This window comes from Acipenser ruthenus, chromosome 1, assembly GCF_902713425.1.
Source record: "Acipenser ruthenus chromosome 1, fAciRut3.2 maternal haplotype, whole genome shotgun sequence".
NCBI classification, from domain to species: Eukaryota; Metazoa; Chordata; class Actinopteri; order Acipenseriformes; family Acipenseridae; genus Acipenser; species Acipenser ruthenus.
This window is the reverse complement of record NC_081189.1, coordinates 106,422,740-106,440,895: the sequence shown is the minus strand read 5'-3', so window position 1 is coordinate 106,440,895 and position 18,156 is coordinate 106,422,740. Positions and strand designations below refer to the sequence as shown.

The 18,156-nt window shown below is 40.1% G+C and overlaps 1 protein-coding gene across 6 annotated transcripts in view; it reads left to right on the top strand.

Annotated features, from left to right (window-relative positions):
- The window catches only part of LOC117421375 (regulator of G-protein signaling 12-like), a 91,257-nt gene that overhangs the window by 53,048 nt on the left and 20,053 nt on the right, over positions 1–18,156 (top strand). For all 6 annotated transcript variants that reach the window (XM_034035691.3, XM_034035690.3, XM_034035694.3 and 3 more), the window contains 6 exons: positions 12,019–12,188; positions 12,373–12,465; positions 13,445–13,588; positions 14,214–14,393; positions 14,958–15,108; positions 16,081–16,178. In XM_034035691.3, coding sequence (XP_033891582.2) covers positions 12,019–12,188; positions 12,373–12,465; positions 13,445–13,588; positions 14,214–14,393; positions 14,958–15,108; positions 16,081–16,178 — 836 coding nt within the window. The remainder of the gene's footprint in view (positions 1–12,018; positions 12,189–12,372; positions 12,466–13,444; positions 13,589–14,213; positions 14,394–14,957; positions 15,109–16,080; positions 16,179–18,156) is intronic.

Below are 18,156 nucleotides of genomic sequence, written 5' to 3'. Positions count from 1 at the left end.
GTGTAGCACCACTGAGTGTAACCACCCACCGAACCGTGCCTTGCAAGGTACTGCACAGTACAGCACTAGGCACCGTGCGGCTGTGAACCGATCGGTTCATCTCGGTATTGCGGTACAAAACAGTGATACCATCCCTGGTCCAGGACCAGTGGACCGGTTTGAGTCTTAACTGTTTTATATATTTTTTGAATACAGTACTTTTGCCTGCAGCACTGCTGGTGGTGTGGCGAGGCCTGGGCCAGTCTATTTTCTTTTTTCGGCACTTGCCTGCGTCCAATCGGGCGAATGTAGATTGGCCCAGAACTTGAAAAAGACGACTGGGCAAAACAGTTTTTTCAACAGTTTTCACTGAATTTCGGGGCTAGCCCGGGCGAGTCTAGTTTCGTCCAACGCTTCAAAATTGATGCTGGGCGAATCTGGTTCACTCATGCAATTAATTTGGGCGAGTCTAGTTGCTGCGCCAATCTAGTTTTGCCTATGCCAATTATTTGGGCGAGTCTAGTTTTGCATTTCTACACTCTCCTGCCAGGTTCCAAATGTGTGCTGGGGTACCTGCCTTACCTCCACTTCTGATAACAATGTAGTGACTGTGTGCTGGGTTTTCAGTGGCGGTGCAGAAAAGGCAGGATACCAGGGCTGGTTTTAATAGCGATTAAAACAACTCTTTTTATTAGCTCTCTCTCCCAAAAAGTTAAAAGTCAAAAAGTCTCGCTCCTCCATACGTGCAGGCAAACTCGCCACACACACAAGAGAGAGCTAGAGAGAGAGAGATAAACAGAAACAGTAAAGTGCAGGCAAACTCACCACACACACACACACACACACAACAGAGAGATAAATAATATGTTAATTGTTTATGTTCAGATCTTCTTTTGTTTCATCTTCATTAAAAGATAGTTAAGATTGTAACTATATTTCACGTATTTTTCACTTGTGTGTTTTATTTTTATAATTGTACACTTTGATTGGATTAATAAATGTTTTTTATATATTGTCTACTAGCACTTTGTAATTCTAGTAGTATCTCCACTCCTTGTAATACCTTATTGGGCACCGAGTAATTGAGTTGTTTTACCCGCCTGTGTGTGGTGAGTTTTCCTGCGTGTATGGAGGAGCGAGACTTTTTGACTTTTAACTTTTTGGGAGAGAGCTATTAAAACCAGCCCTGGTGTCCTGCCACTGGAAACCCAGCACACAGTCGCTACATTGTTTTCAGAAGTGGAGGCGAGGCAGGTACCCTGGCATGCACTTGGAAGCTGGCAGAGGAGAGTGTAGAAATGCAAAACTAGACTTGCCCAAATAATTGGCATAGGCAAAACTAGATTAGCCCAGCGTCGATGTTAAAGCTTTGGATGAAACTAGACTTGTAGTGATGGCTTTCTGCATGAGGTATTAACTATGTTGTTAATTATAAGTTGTGTATGTGTGTGTCTTTTATGGTTAAGTTGTTTTTGATCACTATATTTAAATTGTGTGCAAATGTGTTTTTATAGTCGTTTTAATGTGCTTACTAATTCAGTTGCTTTATATTAAGTTTCTATACAGTATTGTGTAAGTTTCAAGTTCTTTAATTTCCCATCGGCAAAACCAGCTACGTGCGGTTTTGCATAGCCTAACACGACTCGAAGTCACAGATGGGTGTCTGAGTTAAACGCCAAAAGGCTGGATATTAGCAGAGATAGTGTGAGATGGGGGAGGGGAACTGAAAGACAAGATGGATGCACCCTGCTAAGTACAACGTGGTATGCAACCCCCCTTTCCCCCCCTGCAGAGGGAATGTGCAATGAGAGTGGAAAACCCTGTCATTGGACAGAAGTAAGACAAATGGGAGTGGAGTCAACAATTGTTTACAAAGGTATAAATATCAAACATCGTAAAGTTTTATCAGTCTTTTCATCTCTTTCGAATTGACTCCATGGATATCCATACTTTCTGATACAAACATATGTACTGAGCTGTACTGAGGCCTGGCCCAAAGTCAGTTTAAATCTCGTGCTTATATGATTGTATTGGAGGTATACCTTTATTGTATATAAAGTGTTTTTGAATCAAAAAACATTTGTCAGCTTAATTTCTTTCACTACAGACTCGCCCAAATTAATGGCGTGTGCGAACCAGATTCGGCCAGCATCGATTTATAAGCATTGGACTAAACTAGACTGGCCTGGGCTAGCCCCGAAATTCAGTGAAACAGATTTCGTCCAGTCATCTTTTTCAAGTCCTGTGTCAATCTAGATTCGCCCGATTGGACGTGGGCGAGTGCCAAAAAAAAGTGGTAACTTCGGGATTCGCCCTGAAGCCCTTGACGAAACTAGACTCGCCAGACCACAGGGTTTTGCCCTTTATATATATATATATATATATATATATATATATATATATATATATATATATATATATATATATTATTAGGCTTCCAAGCTGGCTTGGGAAGCCTATTGTTATTGTACTTTTTTTTTATTGTCGTTTTTCCTCACAAACTTTTCAACTGCTTCTGTTCGCACACGGTGTAACCTTGCCGGCGACCTATGACCTCTCCTTAAGTTAAAATGTAAAACTAGGTTATAACTCCTTACAGAGTGTATATCGGTTAATGGTTACTATAGAACGCAGATAGGAACCCATATTTACTCTATCCAAAAATCACCTTGCCTGTGACCTTTGACCTCTCTAAGATCAAATGTAAAACTAGCTTATTACAATTTACAGTGCACATAGGGTTATGGTTAGTATACAACACATTTAGAAACCCATATATGATCCATTCCAAAATTACCTTGATTGTGACCTTTTGACCTCTCCTTAAGGTTAAATGTAAAATGAGCTTATAACTCCTTACAATGTGTAGATAGGATCATGGTTACTATGGTGTTTAAAGTTATAAAGCATTGTGAGATAATGAACTAATGCAGTATTTTGAATTGAAACTGCTCCATAAAACGGATCTGTTGCAGACACTTGTGCTGCAATGCTACAGCTTACCAACATTTCCAACTGGTACTGAGCTTGGAAGCCATAAAACTGCCTGGCAGTTCTAGTTTATTATTATTATTATTATTATTATTATTATTATTATTATTATTATTATTATTATTATTATTATTATTATTATTTATTTATTACCAGATGCCCTTATCCAGGGTGACTTAAAATTGTTACAAAATATCACAGTACGTAAGAATATATAAAGTACAAACAATATATAGTAGCGCCAGCTTGAGCAAATTGAGGTAGCAGTTGTCACATAGTGCACTGTGACATCTGCAAGGCCAGTCCCCCAGTAGAGGATTAGCACGGCAGGTGCTCTTTCTGTTTGGGACCAGAGCATGCAAAGGGGGCACTCACAGACCGTGGTTTCTGTGAGTTCTGCGCATCCTTCTCAAAGCGTACGCTAGAGAAACAGGTGTCTCGCAGCTCTGTCTATACCACCTGGACAGGGCTCCCCAGCATCATCCCTTAAAGGGATGGCTGCATGCTCCTCTGAGGTCGCTGTGCCAAGGCAGAGCAGGAGAGTCCTGTTTCTAAGAAGAGGAGGAGAGAGTCACCGGTTTCATAGATCAGTGGACTGAAAAGCTGGACAAGCTCTGGGAAGCTGTTTCCCAGCAAGGCACGGTATTGGCTAAACTGTTGCATGAACGCAGTGCTCCACCAGCCCCCAAGTGCAGGCTCGCAATAAGACGATCTGCTTTCCATCGCCATCTCCGAGATGGGCGATCCAGAGTCACCCTCTGAGGAAGTGGTCGCACAGTGCAGTGTCGGTGGCTCACCTTTCTCTGTCAGCAGAACTTCTGCCTCTGATTAAGAGGGCTACTGTAGCCTTACAAGTCCCGTGGCCTGTTGATGAGACACGGAAGCAGTCCTTTTTTGAGGACGAGTTTACTTCCTCGAAGTTATCTGGATGACTGGCTTATTTGTGCTCAGTCTCCAGTGCAGGCAGAGGCACTCACGGAACATGTCACAGACCACCTTCATCGGTTGGGCCTGTCAGTGAATCGTGCAAAAAGCCAGCTCTCACCCTCACAGATAGCCTCCTATTTAGGAGTGTGCCTGGACTCCAGGTCCATGCTGTCGACTCTGTCTGATGACAGAGTGCAGAGAATAGCCGCTTGCCTGGAACATTTTCAGCTCAACAAAAAGCTCACAGTAGTGACATTCCAGAGGCTCCTGGGCTTGATGGCAGCAGCTTCCCAGACCCTTCCTTTGGGTCTTTTCCTTTGGGTCTTTTGTGTGAAAAACCCTGGCTTAACAGCAGGGTTTTTCAGCCCGTATTGAACTGCGGCCGTCTGTTAACAGTGTCTCGGCACTGTCTGGAGGCTCTTTCCTGGTGGACACAGTCTGCTCACCAGCGCTTAGGTGTGGCGTTGGCAGTGTCACCAGAAGTGAGGTCACCACCATGGACGTGTCCAGTCTCGGCTGGGGTGCGATGTGGAATGACAGGGGAGCGCTAGGTGTATGGAACCCCCCATGGCAGGGACTCCATAACAATATTTTGGAGTTGCAGGCAGTGTTTCTAGCCTTGGAGATTTTACAGGAAGTTCAAGGGAGACATGTACAGTGCAGAGAAAAGTTTCTGAACCCCAATGATAATTATGGAAATTCCATAGTTTTACCATGATAGCCTTCTTGAATCAAAACCAGTCTTTTCTTAAATATCCAATAGGGTTTATATTAACCAATACCATGTCTTTTGAAACAAAATGATGTATTAGACAAACAATGAGTAATTAAAATTCAGGGTATGTGAAAAAGTAAGCAAACCCCTGGTTTTATCAGCTCAATAAAGCAGATAATTAGAATCAGGTGTTTAAATAATTAGGTAGATCTTCAGGGGTGAGTTTGGGAGGCCCCACCCTATGTAAAGATAAGAAACTTTGTGAGTTTGGTCTTCACCATACAGGTGTGTGGAAACACATCATGCCACGATCAAAAGAAATCTCTTAGGACCTCAGAAAAACAGTTATTGATGCTCATCAGTCTAGAAAGGGTTACAAAACCATTTCTAAGAATATGGGGCTCCACCAATCCACTGTCAGAAAGTTCAAGACCATAGTCACTCTACCCAGGAGCGGTCGTCCTACCAAAATCTCTCCAAGAACAAACTGGAAAATCATCAAGGAAGTCACAAAGAACCCCAGAATAACATCCAAGAATATGCAGGCCACTTTCGCCTTGGCTAATGTGAGTGTTCATGACTCAACTATCAGAAAAAGACTGAACAGGAATGGTGTTCATTATAGGATAGCCAGGAGGAAACCACTGCTCTCTAAAAAGAACATTGCTGCCCATCTGAAGTTCGCCAAAGAGCATATAAATGATCCACAAGACTTCTGGAACAATATTCTCTGGACAGATGAGTCAAAGGTAGAACCTTTTGGCCTCAATTTGAAACGTTATGTTTGGCGAAAACCAAACACTGCATTCGAACAGAAGAACCTCATCCCAGCTGTCAAGCATGGTGGTGGGAGTGTGATGGTTTGGGGCTGCTTTGCTGCCTCAGGACCTGGACGGTTTGCCATCATTGACACAACCATAAATTCTGCATTGTATCAGAAGATTCTAGAGGAGAATGTCAGGCCATCTGTCCGTGAGCTGGAGCTGAAGCTGAACCGCAGCAAGACAATGATCCTAAACATACAAGCAGATCTACAAAAGAATGGCTGCAGAAGAAGAAATTCCACGTTTTAGAATGGCCTAGTCAAAGTCCGGACCTAAACCCCATCGAAATGTTGTGGAAAGGACCTGAAGCGAGCTGTCCATGCAAGGAAGCCCTCACATTTCACAGAGTTGAAGCAGTTCTGTAAGGAGGAGTGGGCCAAAATTCCTCAAAACCGATGTGAGAGACTGACCAACAGTTACAGGAAACACTTAGTTGAAGTCATTGCTGCTCAAGGGGGTGCCACCAGTTACTGAGTCTAAAGGTTCACATACTTTTTCACACATGCATATTGAATGTTAAATTATTTGTGGATAAATAAATGTTGAAAAAGTATCATGTTTTTGTGTCATTTGTTTAATCAGGTTACCTTTATCTGGTATTAAGACTTAGATTAAGATCTAATAACATTTTAGGTTTGAAATATGTGAAAATCCTAAGGGGTTCACAAACCTTTTCTCGGCACTGTACTTGTCCGGACGGACAACACTACTGTGGTGGCTTATATAAACCACCAGGGCGGCCTCAGGTCTCCCATTGAGTAGCCCGCAAGCTGTTGCTCTGGGCGCATCATCACCTCTTCTCCCTGCGAGCAGTACACCTGCCTGGGGTGATAAACTGGGCAGCGGACCTCCTCTCAAAGGGAGTCCCCAGTGCCTCAGAGTGGAGGCTTCACCCAGAGGTGGTGAGTCTCATTTAGCAACGGTTCGAGACAGCAGATAGACCTCTTTGCCACCCAGGAATCGACCCATTGTCCCCTCTGGTTCTCCATAACAGGAGCCGGGGACCCGCTGGCAGTAGATGCCTTGGCACACCAGTGCCTGTAGCAGCTGCAGTATGCCTTTCCACCACTCGCCATGCTCTCCCTGTACCTGGAAAAGTTCAGGCAGGACTGGGCCAGGGTGCTATTAGTAGCCCCTTTTTGGCCCAGGAGACCTGTAGTTTTCCATCTCAATGCAGTTTCTGAGCGGCCAACCATGGAGCCTGTCCGAACACCACGACCTGCTAAGTCAGGCACAGGGGACATTGTGGCATACCAACCAATCATGCCTGCGGCTCTGGGTCTGGCCCCTGAACGGCAACATTTGAGCCATCTGGGATTATCTAATAGGGTCATTGACACCTTGCAGAATACTAGAGCAGGTTTTGACCCTATGACCTGTCCCATGGCATTTATACTGCAATTGTTACAGGACCTATTTGATGAGGGGAAACCCCCCCTCTACATTAAAGGTCTATTTGGCAGCCATTTCAGCTTGCCATATTAAAATTGATTCAGTCTCCCCAGGAGCTCATTTCCTGGAAGGGCAATTTTTAAAAGGAGCTTGGCGGCTTCGGCCACGTATGAAGGACATTGTCCCTCGTTGGAGGCTTAACATGGTGCTTGAAGCACTTATGAAGTCTCCATCTGAGCCCTTGCATTCAGCTGAGCTGAGATATTTATCTTTGAAAGTTGCTTTCTTGCTTGCAATCACATCCGCTAAGCATGTGGGTAAGATGCAATTGTTTTCGATTGCGAAAGCCTGCTTAATTTTTGTAAATGCCAGGACAAAGGTTTACACTTCGTACCAATCCTACTTTTTTCCGAACACTGACTCAGTATTCCACACTAACCAGACTGTGGAATTGGAGGCTTTTGATCCGCCTCCTTTCCAGTCTGACAGGGAGCAGCAGCTCCATACGCTTTGTCCGGTGCGGGCATTAGTGTATTATGTGGACAGAACACAGAGTTGAAGGCAGTCAGAACAGTTCTTTGTCTGTTATGGGGCTAAGTCCCATGGTAAAGCCCTGTCTAAGCAGAGGCTATCCAAAAGGATCACAGACACATTCAAGACTGCATATGAGCGAGCTGACTTTCCCCCTCCAGAAAAGCTCAATGTCCATTCCACCAGGGGCATTGGCAACTTTGTGGGCTTTATTCCAGGGTGCATCTGTCAAAGACATTTGCAATGCAGTGTGGGCCACTCCCTATACCTTTACGCGTTTCTCTCGGCTGAATGTCATAGATCCACAAAACCCTGGTTTTGGAACAAGAGTGTTGAGGTTGGCTTCCGGGTCGACCCTTCCAACAAAAACATAGAGGTGAGTTCTTCCCAAATTTTTTAGCCCTAGCTGCTAGTATTGAGGTTCCACATGGTAACGCGCAAGGTGGCCTTGGCCGAACCTTGTGGCATTCCAGTTGTCTGAAATAATTGCCTAGCGATAGCTTTGGTATTTCTACTAGGTAATGGTTACATTTTCTAATTGATAGTGAATGTTAGGTTATTATTATAACCCTGGTTCCCTGAAATAGTAATGTAACCATTAACCTTCAAGGTCGCTGCCTGTATGATTGCAGCATTCTTGAAGGAAAAATGATGATGAGATCTGTGCGTGCAGTCTATTTATGCCCTCGGGATCAGGCATGACTGTGTCACAGGCTCTGATCAGTCTTTGTTATATCTATTCAGGTTACAGGGTTTTTAAGGATAAATATCCATGTAATGATTACATTTCTATTTCAGGAAACCAGGGTTATGATAATAACCTAACGTTATGCTACTTTGCAAATCATAGTTGTGTTTATTAAGATGTGATAATGTTAAACAGTACAACATTTTGTACTGTTAAAAGGTGCTATGAAAGCAGCATAGGCTTAGAGGTCTTGTACTATTACATTCTTTGTTAATCTTTACACTGTTGACATTTTCCAAACTGATTTCTGGATTATACTTAATTCTATCAGTAAATACATTCTATGTATATTTGCCAGCATGAAATTATCCACGCTTTTAATTACTGGAGTAATGATATGCACATTCCTCTCAAACTGGACAGAGTAAACTTGCTACTGGGATGGTGGATACATTGGGGGGGAAAAAAGAATAGAGAACATTCATCACCATGTTGATTTACTTCAAACTTTGGAGAATAATTTAAATGTTCCATTCAGACTTACTGGCATTTTCCAGATCATTAGTTATCATTAGTTATCAATTCACATGACTTTTGTGGTTTTCAATTGCGAAAGCCTGCTTAATTTTTGTAGATGCCAGGACAAAGGTTTACGCTTCGTACGGAGTAGGGACTCAAGGAAATGCATGCACATGGATTAGGGAGTGGTTAACAGGTAGAAAACAGAAAGTACTGATTAGAGGAGAAACCTCAAAATGGAGTGAGGTAACAAGTGGTGTACCACAGGGATCAGTATTAGGTCCTCTGCTGTTCCTAATCTACATTAATGATTTAGATTCTGGTATAGTAAGCAAACTTGTTAAATTTGCAGACGACACAAAAATAGGAGGAGTGGCAAACACTGTTGCAGCAGCAAAGGTCATTCAAAATGATCTAGACAGCATTCAGAATTGGGCAGACACATGGCAAATGACATTTAATAGAGAAAAGTGTAAAGTATTGCATGCAGGAAACAAAAATGTGCATTATAAATATCATATGGGAGATACTGAAATTGAAGAAGGGAACTATGAAAAAGACCTAGGAGTTTATGTTGACTCAGAAATGTCTTCATCTAGACAATGTGGGGAAGCTATTAAAAAGGCTAACAAGATGCTCGGACATATTGTGAGAAGTGTTGAATTTAAATCAAGGGAAGTAATGTTAAAACTCTACAATGCATTAGTAAGACCTCACCTAGAATATTGTGTTCAGTTTTGGTCACCTCGTTACAAAAAGGATATTGCTGCTGTAGAAAGAGTGCAAAGAGGAGCAATCAGAATTGTCCTGGGTTTAAAAGGCATGTCGTATGCAGACGCGGCGATCTGATTCAAACATTCAAAATCCTAAAATGTATAGACAATGTCAACCCAGGGGACTTCTTTGACCTGAAAAAAGAAACAAGGACCAGGGGTCACAAATGGAGATTAGATAAAGGGGCATTCAGAACAGAAAATAGGAGGCACTTTTTTACACAGAGAATTGTGAGGGTCTGGAACCAACTCCCCAGTAATGTTGTTGAAGCTGACACCCTGGGATCCTTCAAGAAGCTGCTTGATGAGATTCTGGGATCAATAAGCTACTAACAACCAAACGAGCAGGATGGGCTGAATGGCCTCCTCTCGTTTGTAAACTTTCTTATGTTCTTATGTTCTTATGTGATACACTTTTAGTTATTTGCCTCAACCACAAAGTATTGTTAATTTGACTTGACCTTTGATCTGCCAATACGTGCTGTTTTTTAAAAAATATTCTTGGTGAAATGCTATTGTTATGTGGACAGAAGTGGCTTTAATGTTTCACGTTGGATTAACCATTACTTGGCTGGAAGAAATCACTTCCTGTTTTAATGCGGTTGTCGGAGTCCATAATTAGGAGACCGTGTTATTTGTGTTCCGCCCTATAATGAATATTGGCATGTTTGTTCCCGAAATGAAGGAAGGAGACACACACGATTTGCAGGTACTCGAAACCACGGTTTATTGGGACAATTATTACTGGTCCCTGTTAGCCTGGCCCACACCAAAAACAACAGTCTTGCACTTGTCTCACTTTTTGGAGTCAATCTTATCAAGAAATCCTTAGTTTTTCTTTGTCTTTTAGCCATTCACCCAATGTAGATTCTGCAACATTTATATATTTTGAAACTGCTGCTTGAGTTTCATCTTTTCTTATTCTGTCCACCGCATCAAGTTTCATTTTAACAGAAAAAGATTTTTGTTTTTTGCTGTCTGCCATGCTTCATACTGTATATCTGGAACGTTCACCCAATGTTTGCGAGTCAAATTGCATTAAGGGGGAAATGGAGCCACGACCTTACCGTGTTATAACAGGTTGCGTTATAACAGGCTAGCACTATATCAGTAAAAGACAGAATCACGTTTTAAATCTTAATATCCAAATAGTTAAGATTATATATATATATATATATATATATATATATATATATATATATATATATATATATATATATATATATATAGATATAGATAGATATATATAATTTGTTTTTTTGTTTTGTTTACAGTGTCTTGGAGAACAGTATAACACCAAAATGTCTTCCCCACTGTTTCAATTCTTAAACAGGAATGCTTATTTTTTCCCTCTGAGTGGCTCAACGAGTGTGTTTTTTTTTTTTTTTTTCCACCAGGGTATTAATAATACAGGTTCCTGTGGCAACAGCAATCTCTAGGTCCCCCTCCTCTTCCACGAATAATTTATCTTGCACTCTTAAGAGCTTTGTCTTGGTCACCTTAGATCTGTTTCCTCTGCTGGAGGCCGCAGGGTTGAGAATCAATGTGTTTAAGCTGCGTGACTGCCGGCGCTCAACTAAAAGAATGCGCTAGCCTGCTGCTAGTAGAAAAGAAGATAATGTCAGCCGGCCTGGAGGGAAGCTTTTCCCTCTTTGTTGTGGGGGTTTTAAGATCTTTGGTATGGATTCAGGGTCATGGTTTCCAGTGAATGACTTGAGGTATTTGGTGAGGTGGCACAACACTGGGTCCTACCAACTTTACCCAGGTAAGCTTAACAGGCTTACAGCACTGGAGAGTTCTTTCAAAGATTTAGATCATTCATTTCTATCGTGATTGTTTTTAAAAGTGGATTTTTAATAAAAAAGTAGAAAAACTATTAAAAAAAATATTTAAAAACCTGTTCAATTTAATTTTCTTTTTTACAAGTAGGCCAGCAGACCTGGGTCTCGTATACATACACATACTGTAGCATCTCCTTTGGTTTTTCCTTTACAAAATAACTCCATTTAATTACTTTCTCATTTTATTGTATTTTTCCTCAGAATTGCAAAAGGGCTGGTTGTGTACAGATCTGTCGCCATGATGGCTTTATGTAATGTCTGTAAAAAAAGGGTCCCTTTTATTAATGACAGAAGTTAATTGCTGTGGTTAATTTCAAAATACCGACTTCTTTATAGTTGTCTGTCTTGTTCTCCACAGCGTTTGGTATGCATTAAAAGCATTGTAAATCAGTTGTGCTTAATTTGTTGACTAGTAATTAAAACAAATGGGGGGGGGGGGGGGGTGCCAAGCACTCGCTTATATGATACTTGGGGGGTGGTGTCATATTAATTTTTTTCATTTAAATTGACATGTTACTTTGATCATTTCTTTAAGAAAAAAAAGCATAATTTGATTGTTGTTATTATTGTCATTTGTAACTGAGCTTCTGTATGCTATAGAAACTAAGACTAGTTTGAGTCCACTGTATAATTTTAGTAGTCATCTGTCAATCTGATATTAAACTTTATTTGATAATACCATACAAACAAGTGAATCTTTTAAAGGCCACCCATCACTTTTAGTGCATAACAAACACATTTGTTTGAGCAAAATTACTGTGTTTTATGCCCTTTTAGTATAAGCCCTAAAAATATCTGTTTAATTTGGCTTTTTAACTGGTTGATCTTTATCTTTCAGAGATACATGGTGTAGATCGGAAGGGCTGTGGCAGTGAGATCAGCCTGAACAGTAATGCCAGTCTTCCAAGTGTACAGAGCTGTCGAAGACACACCGAGCGACGGGTGCCAAGCTGGGCTGTGTCCTTTGAACGACTACTGCAAGACCCCGTTGGCGTTAGATATTTCTCGGTAACGTTTGACATTTTATGATGTGTTCTGTTCCCTTCTGACTGCTTGTAAATTATCTGGAATTTAGCGGTACAGCCTATCAGGAGTAGAGAACAAAGTCTATGAAATATTACACTCCGTAACCAGTTGCTAATTATTAAGAGGCAAACATATTTGAATGAATAGATTTGATATTGTTTTGTAGGAGTTTCTTAAGAAGGAGTTCAGTGAAGAAAACATCTTATTCTGGCAGGCCTGTGAAATCTTCAGCCATGTTCCTGAAAAGGACAAGAAACAGGTAAAGGCAATTTTGTAACTCAAAGTTATATCAACAGCATTGATAAGAATGGCAAAATAATACCTGCACACAAACCTTACTTAATCCGTCAGGCTTTCAAAAACATTATTTAAATAACTTGTGTTTGAAAGTTTTGTTCATTTGAAGTTTAGAGCTTTATTATTATGTTATTTGTATGATCATAGTAATATTTTGTTGACGTTTTTCCCTGATGGCAGCATAAGGAAGAAACAGTACTACTGCAGTCTTTTTAACATATTCACAGTACTGTTTAAACAAATTACAAACCTTACCATGAAGTTACGTGCATTAGACATAGCTTTTGTTAACCCTTTGCGGTCCATTTATTAAATGTGCGTCAGGCACGTCAGGTCTAATTAATTTTCACACGCGCAGTTAATTTTAGACGCGCTGTTTAAAAGTATTTTTTTTCACAGTCAAACGGGTTTAAATGGCCCTGCATATCAACAAAGCACTCACTAGGCATCTCCAGCCCCGCCCCACCCTTTTGTTCGCTATAGCTTTCACCTATGTAGGAAATAAATAATAATAATAATAATAGTCGTACATACCGATCGATCATCTCCTGATCACTCGTTTTATCACCAAACTCCTCAATAATGCGATCCAAGTCATTATTTTATTACTATAACATCTCAAAAAAGCTCTGCAAATGTCTGTGTTCTCTGTGCGCTGATTCAGTCAGCCAGCTTGTTTACTTACGACCGCCCCGTTATCTGATACCAGATACCATGTATGACTATTCATGAATGGTTTTCTCGGCTTTTTCTGGAGAAAAAACGACTAGACACCCGTTTATTGCGTTGCTATAATGATGTCGGACCCAGTCCGACAAAGGACCTGTAAGGAATAATTGCAATGTCGGACCCAGTCAGACAATGGACCGCAAAGGATTAAAAGTGAAAATACTTTGTTTTGTTTTATAGTACACATATTCATTAAATGTTGTTATCTGCAGCTTTCACAGAGAGCCAGGGAGATCTACAATAGCTTTTTGTCCAGTAAGGCAACCACCCCAGTTAACATTGACAGTCAGGCCCAACTTGCTGATGATATTCTCAATGCTCCTCGCCCAGATATGTTCAAAGTGCAGCAGCTTCAGGTGAGTAACCTCAAAAATGTGAAAATGCATTGCCTTCTTACAGGCCTTTTACATTTGAATTGTATATAAAAAATGAATCTCTCCGTTAAAAAAGTGTGCAGTTGTTTATCAGGTCAGATAAGATGCTATTAATTTCCAGTGGAACTCCTGCTTGTACTGGTAGATGATAATTTGGAATGAAGCACAACTATGTAGGGTAACTTGTACTAAAAGTTACAAGATGCATTAGATTAGATTAGCACAAATGTTTTACAGCCTCCAGATATGAGAATTAATTATCTGTGTCTGATGAGCATATGATGCAGGGTTGAGCATACCTGAGGTAATATAACCAAGTTGAAACCCACAGATTTTAAAAGTAGATGTAAGATTTTTAATCTTTGTGTTATATTGTTATTGCATATGCTCTGAATGTTTGAAACAGAACATGAATGAGTTATGTGTAAATAGTATCATATCAAAAAACACATATTAAATACATTAAAGGAAAGCATTGTCTATCCTTTTGGGCTATTTATTAATTTCCCCCTGTCATTGCCTTGGCTGTTTAATGATGATTGAATCAGTGTAGAACCAATGTATAAAATGTTACATTTACACGTTATGCCATGTTTTCCCCCTTCAGATCTTCAATCTGATGAAGTTTGACAGCTACACCCGATTTCTGAAGTCTCCACTCTACCAGGAATGTATGCTGGCAGAAGTGGAAGGTCGGCCTTTGCCTGACCCCTACCAGGTTCCCAGCAGCCCTGCTTCTAAGCACAGTATCAACTCTGACCGATCCAATCTCTCCACGCCTAAAAAGGTGGGTGGCTGTCGTTGTATCGTACTAGTGTTAGGAGCTATCATTTTAAGACCATGAATGTGCTTGTCTTTTACTCTAGCCATGGGTATAAAAAACAGTGATTGAAGCCTCTTACTAACATTGCTGTTAAAATTGTAATGTTAATTAGACATCAGCTGTAGTATACTGCACGTCAGCCATAGTTTCTGGAACACTCAACACTTGTAAGAACCACAGGGTGTTGCAATGTTACCGAATGTAAAGTACCATATATGCTAGCGGTGATGTAAAGAGATGCTGTCAGACACTGTGACAGTGAGTTTAAAAATAATGTGTGCAAGTCATTTAGATTTCCATGTGCTGTGCTTTCACACCTCTATTTAAACATGTTGTGAAATTGGTTCCAACACCACTGGATTGTATCTGGAGAGGTAACATAATTCAAGTGTGCCCAATTAAAATATGTGAAATAAATAAACACCAACATGCATCAAATTATTAAGAGCGTAATCACTTTTCTTTATTTAGTTATAATATTACAAATTAATTATTTATTTTTTTTGTCTTTTTGTTATTGGATTTCAGTCAAGTAAAAAGTCCAAGTCTGGGAGGTCATTAAATGAAGACAATGGAGAGGATCATGCTGATAACAAAAAGAAAGGAACTTTTTTTTCATGGACTCGAAACAAGAGCTTTGGGAAGGGTACCAAGAAGAGAGAGAATGGATTCCTCAATGGTAATTGTAAACAATAATATAAATGGATTTTGAATTTCACAATTGATTACTTAGTAAAGGTGATTATGGTGAAGTGGTGAACAGTTAAAGAGTAAGTAGCGGGGCTCTGAAAATATAGCGTTATACATCCCCACATGTTGCTACAACTGTTTAAATAGCGTACCTGTCATTTTTTTCTTTTCATTGTTAACATCCTGACAACTTTTTACACTTTTATAACTTTAAAGTCTGTTTCAAAGCTCTTTTCAAAATGGCCGCTCTAGTGCACTGATAGTGTAAGGATTATTGCCCACATTGTCAAACAGGTAACACAGCAATAACGATCAATGATGTGCTAAGGAACAGAAAAGCCAGAGCACATGTTTGTTTTGTTTTTTATTGCCCTTCCTGCAGTTATTTAGAGGACAGATCTCAAACCCTGGTGTACTAGAGCGGCCATTTTGAAACAGACTTTAAAGTTATAAGTGTAAAAAGTTGTCAAGATGTTAACAATGAAAATAAAAATGACAGGTACATTATTTAAACAGTTGTAGCAACACGTGGGGACATGTTGTACTATATTTTTTGGAACCCCGCTTACTCTTTAAGCTGAGAGGCATAGTGACCTGGCAATAGAATATAAAGCCACTATTTCAACTATAGCACAGGCCACTCTCACTGATGATTACATGTCAACTCCAGTCCCTTTTCAGTTATGGTAGGATGGAAGCCACATCTTACTGATATCGAATGAATTATGTATGATTTGGATATGTGGGTTTTTAGGTTGTGTATGTAGTTGTTTGTAGTTTTTTTTTAACACATTAGCATACCACTGTTTCATTTCAGAAGGACTACACATCTATTTAATCATGACAACTTGCTAATATTTTGATAATTCTTTAACACAAGCGTATATGTTTTAAGCAGTACAGACTAAACTGTATATTTTAAACTTTAACAAAATCATGCATTTATCCCCTTCTTTCACAGATTGCTCAGAAAGTAACAGCCGGCATGAATCACAAGACTCTTTGTCTTCTGGTGCTAGCCTGGAACTGCTCACTTCCAACTCCATAAGCAAGAATGAGGTAAAACAACACATAGTAGATTTCAATTATTCTTATGGGTCATTCTACACCAAATGAATGCATTTTACAATTCTCATTTAGATATTTTATTTAACATCATGTAATCAAAGAAACTACAAAATTGTATTGCAAACGTCTGCCAGAAGCCATAACAGTACTACAGTATTTCATATATACAGTGGCTCTCAAAAGTACTCACTCCCCTTGGACTTTTCCACATTTTATTGTGTTACAACATGGAATCAAAATGGATTTAATTAGGAGTTTTTGCCACTGATCAACACAAAAAAAGTCCATAATGTCAAAGTGAAAAATAAAATCTACAAATTGTTCTAAATTAATTACAAATACAAAACAGAAAATAATTGATTGCATAAGTATTTACCCCCTTGAGTCTATTTGGATAAGTCTTTACCAGCTTTGCACATCTGGACACTGCAATTTTTGCCCATTCTTCTTTGCAAAATTGCTCAAGCTCCGTCAAGTTGGATGGGGACCTTTGGTGAACAGCAATTTTCAACTCTTTCCACATATTCTCAATTGGATTGAGGTCCAGGCTTTGACTGGGCCACTCCAGGACATTGACCTTTTTGTTTTTAAGCCCCTCAAGTGTGGCTTTGGCTGTATGTTTGGGGTCATTGTCCTGCTGGAAGATGAATCTTCTCCCAAGACTTCAGCAGGTTTTCCTCCAGGATTTCTCTGTACTTTGCTGCATCCATTTTGCTCTCTATCTTCACGAGCTTTCCAGGCTCTGACGCAGAGAAGCATCCCCATAGCATGATGCTGCCACCACCATGCTTCACGGTAGGGATGGTGTTCTCAGGATGATGTGCGGTGTTAGGCTTGTTCCAAACATAGCGCTTAGCGTTGAGGCCAAAAAGCTCTATTTTGGTCTCATCAGACCATAGAATCTTCTTCCACTTGGTCTCAGAGTCTCCCACATGCCTTCTGGCAAACTCTAGCTGAGATTTGATGTGAGTTTTTTTCAACAATGGCTTTCTTTTTGCCACTCTCCCGTAAAGGCCAGTGTTGCGAAACATCCAGGTTAATGTTGACGTATGCACAGTGTCTCCCAGCTCAGCCGTGGAAGACTGTAACTCCTTTAGAGTTGCCGTAGGCCTCTTGGTGGCCTCCATGACTAGTGCCCTTCTTGCCCGGATACTCAGTTTTTGAGGACGGCCTGTTCTAGGCAGATTCACAGTTGTGCCATATTCTCTCCATTTCTTAATAATGGACTTTACTGTGCTCCAAGGGATATTCAATGCCTTGGAAATGTACTTATATCCTACCCTTGATTGGTGCTTTTGAAGAACCTTATTCCGGATTTGCTTTGAATTTCCCTTCATCTTCACGATGTAGTTTTTGTTAGGAAATGTACTAACCAACTGTGGGACCTCCCAGAAACAGGTGTATTTAACCTGAGATCATGTAACACTTTAATTGCACACAGGTGGAATCCATTCAACTAATTATGTGACTTCTAAAGACAATTGGTTGCACCAGAGCTTATTTAGGTGTGTCATAGCAAAGGGGGTGAATACTTATGCAATCAATTATTTTCTGTTTTATATTTGTAATTAATTTAGAAAAATTTGTAGATTTTATTTTTCACTTTGACATTATGGACTTTTTTGTGTTGATCAGTGGCAAAAACTCCTAATTAATTCCATTTTGATTCCATGTTGTAACACAATAAAATGTGGAAAACTCCAAGGGGGGTGAATACTTTTGAGAGCCACTGTAATCTTTGTTGTTAGATAACCTGTAGTAACTACAGGGAAGAAAATAAGTACAGGGGCTCAGGAGTTCTCACAAGTATAATAAAGCATGTTGTTTCACTTTGTTCTACATTTGCCTCCATTGCATTAACATCCATGGTCACCAATAGGTAATAATCTTATTAAACAAGAAGAGCAATCAAGAGGGTATCTTGATGAGAGTTGAGAGCTAATATTTTGGGTACTTCCATATGTGATAT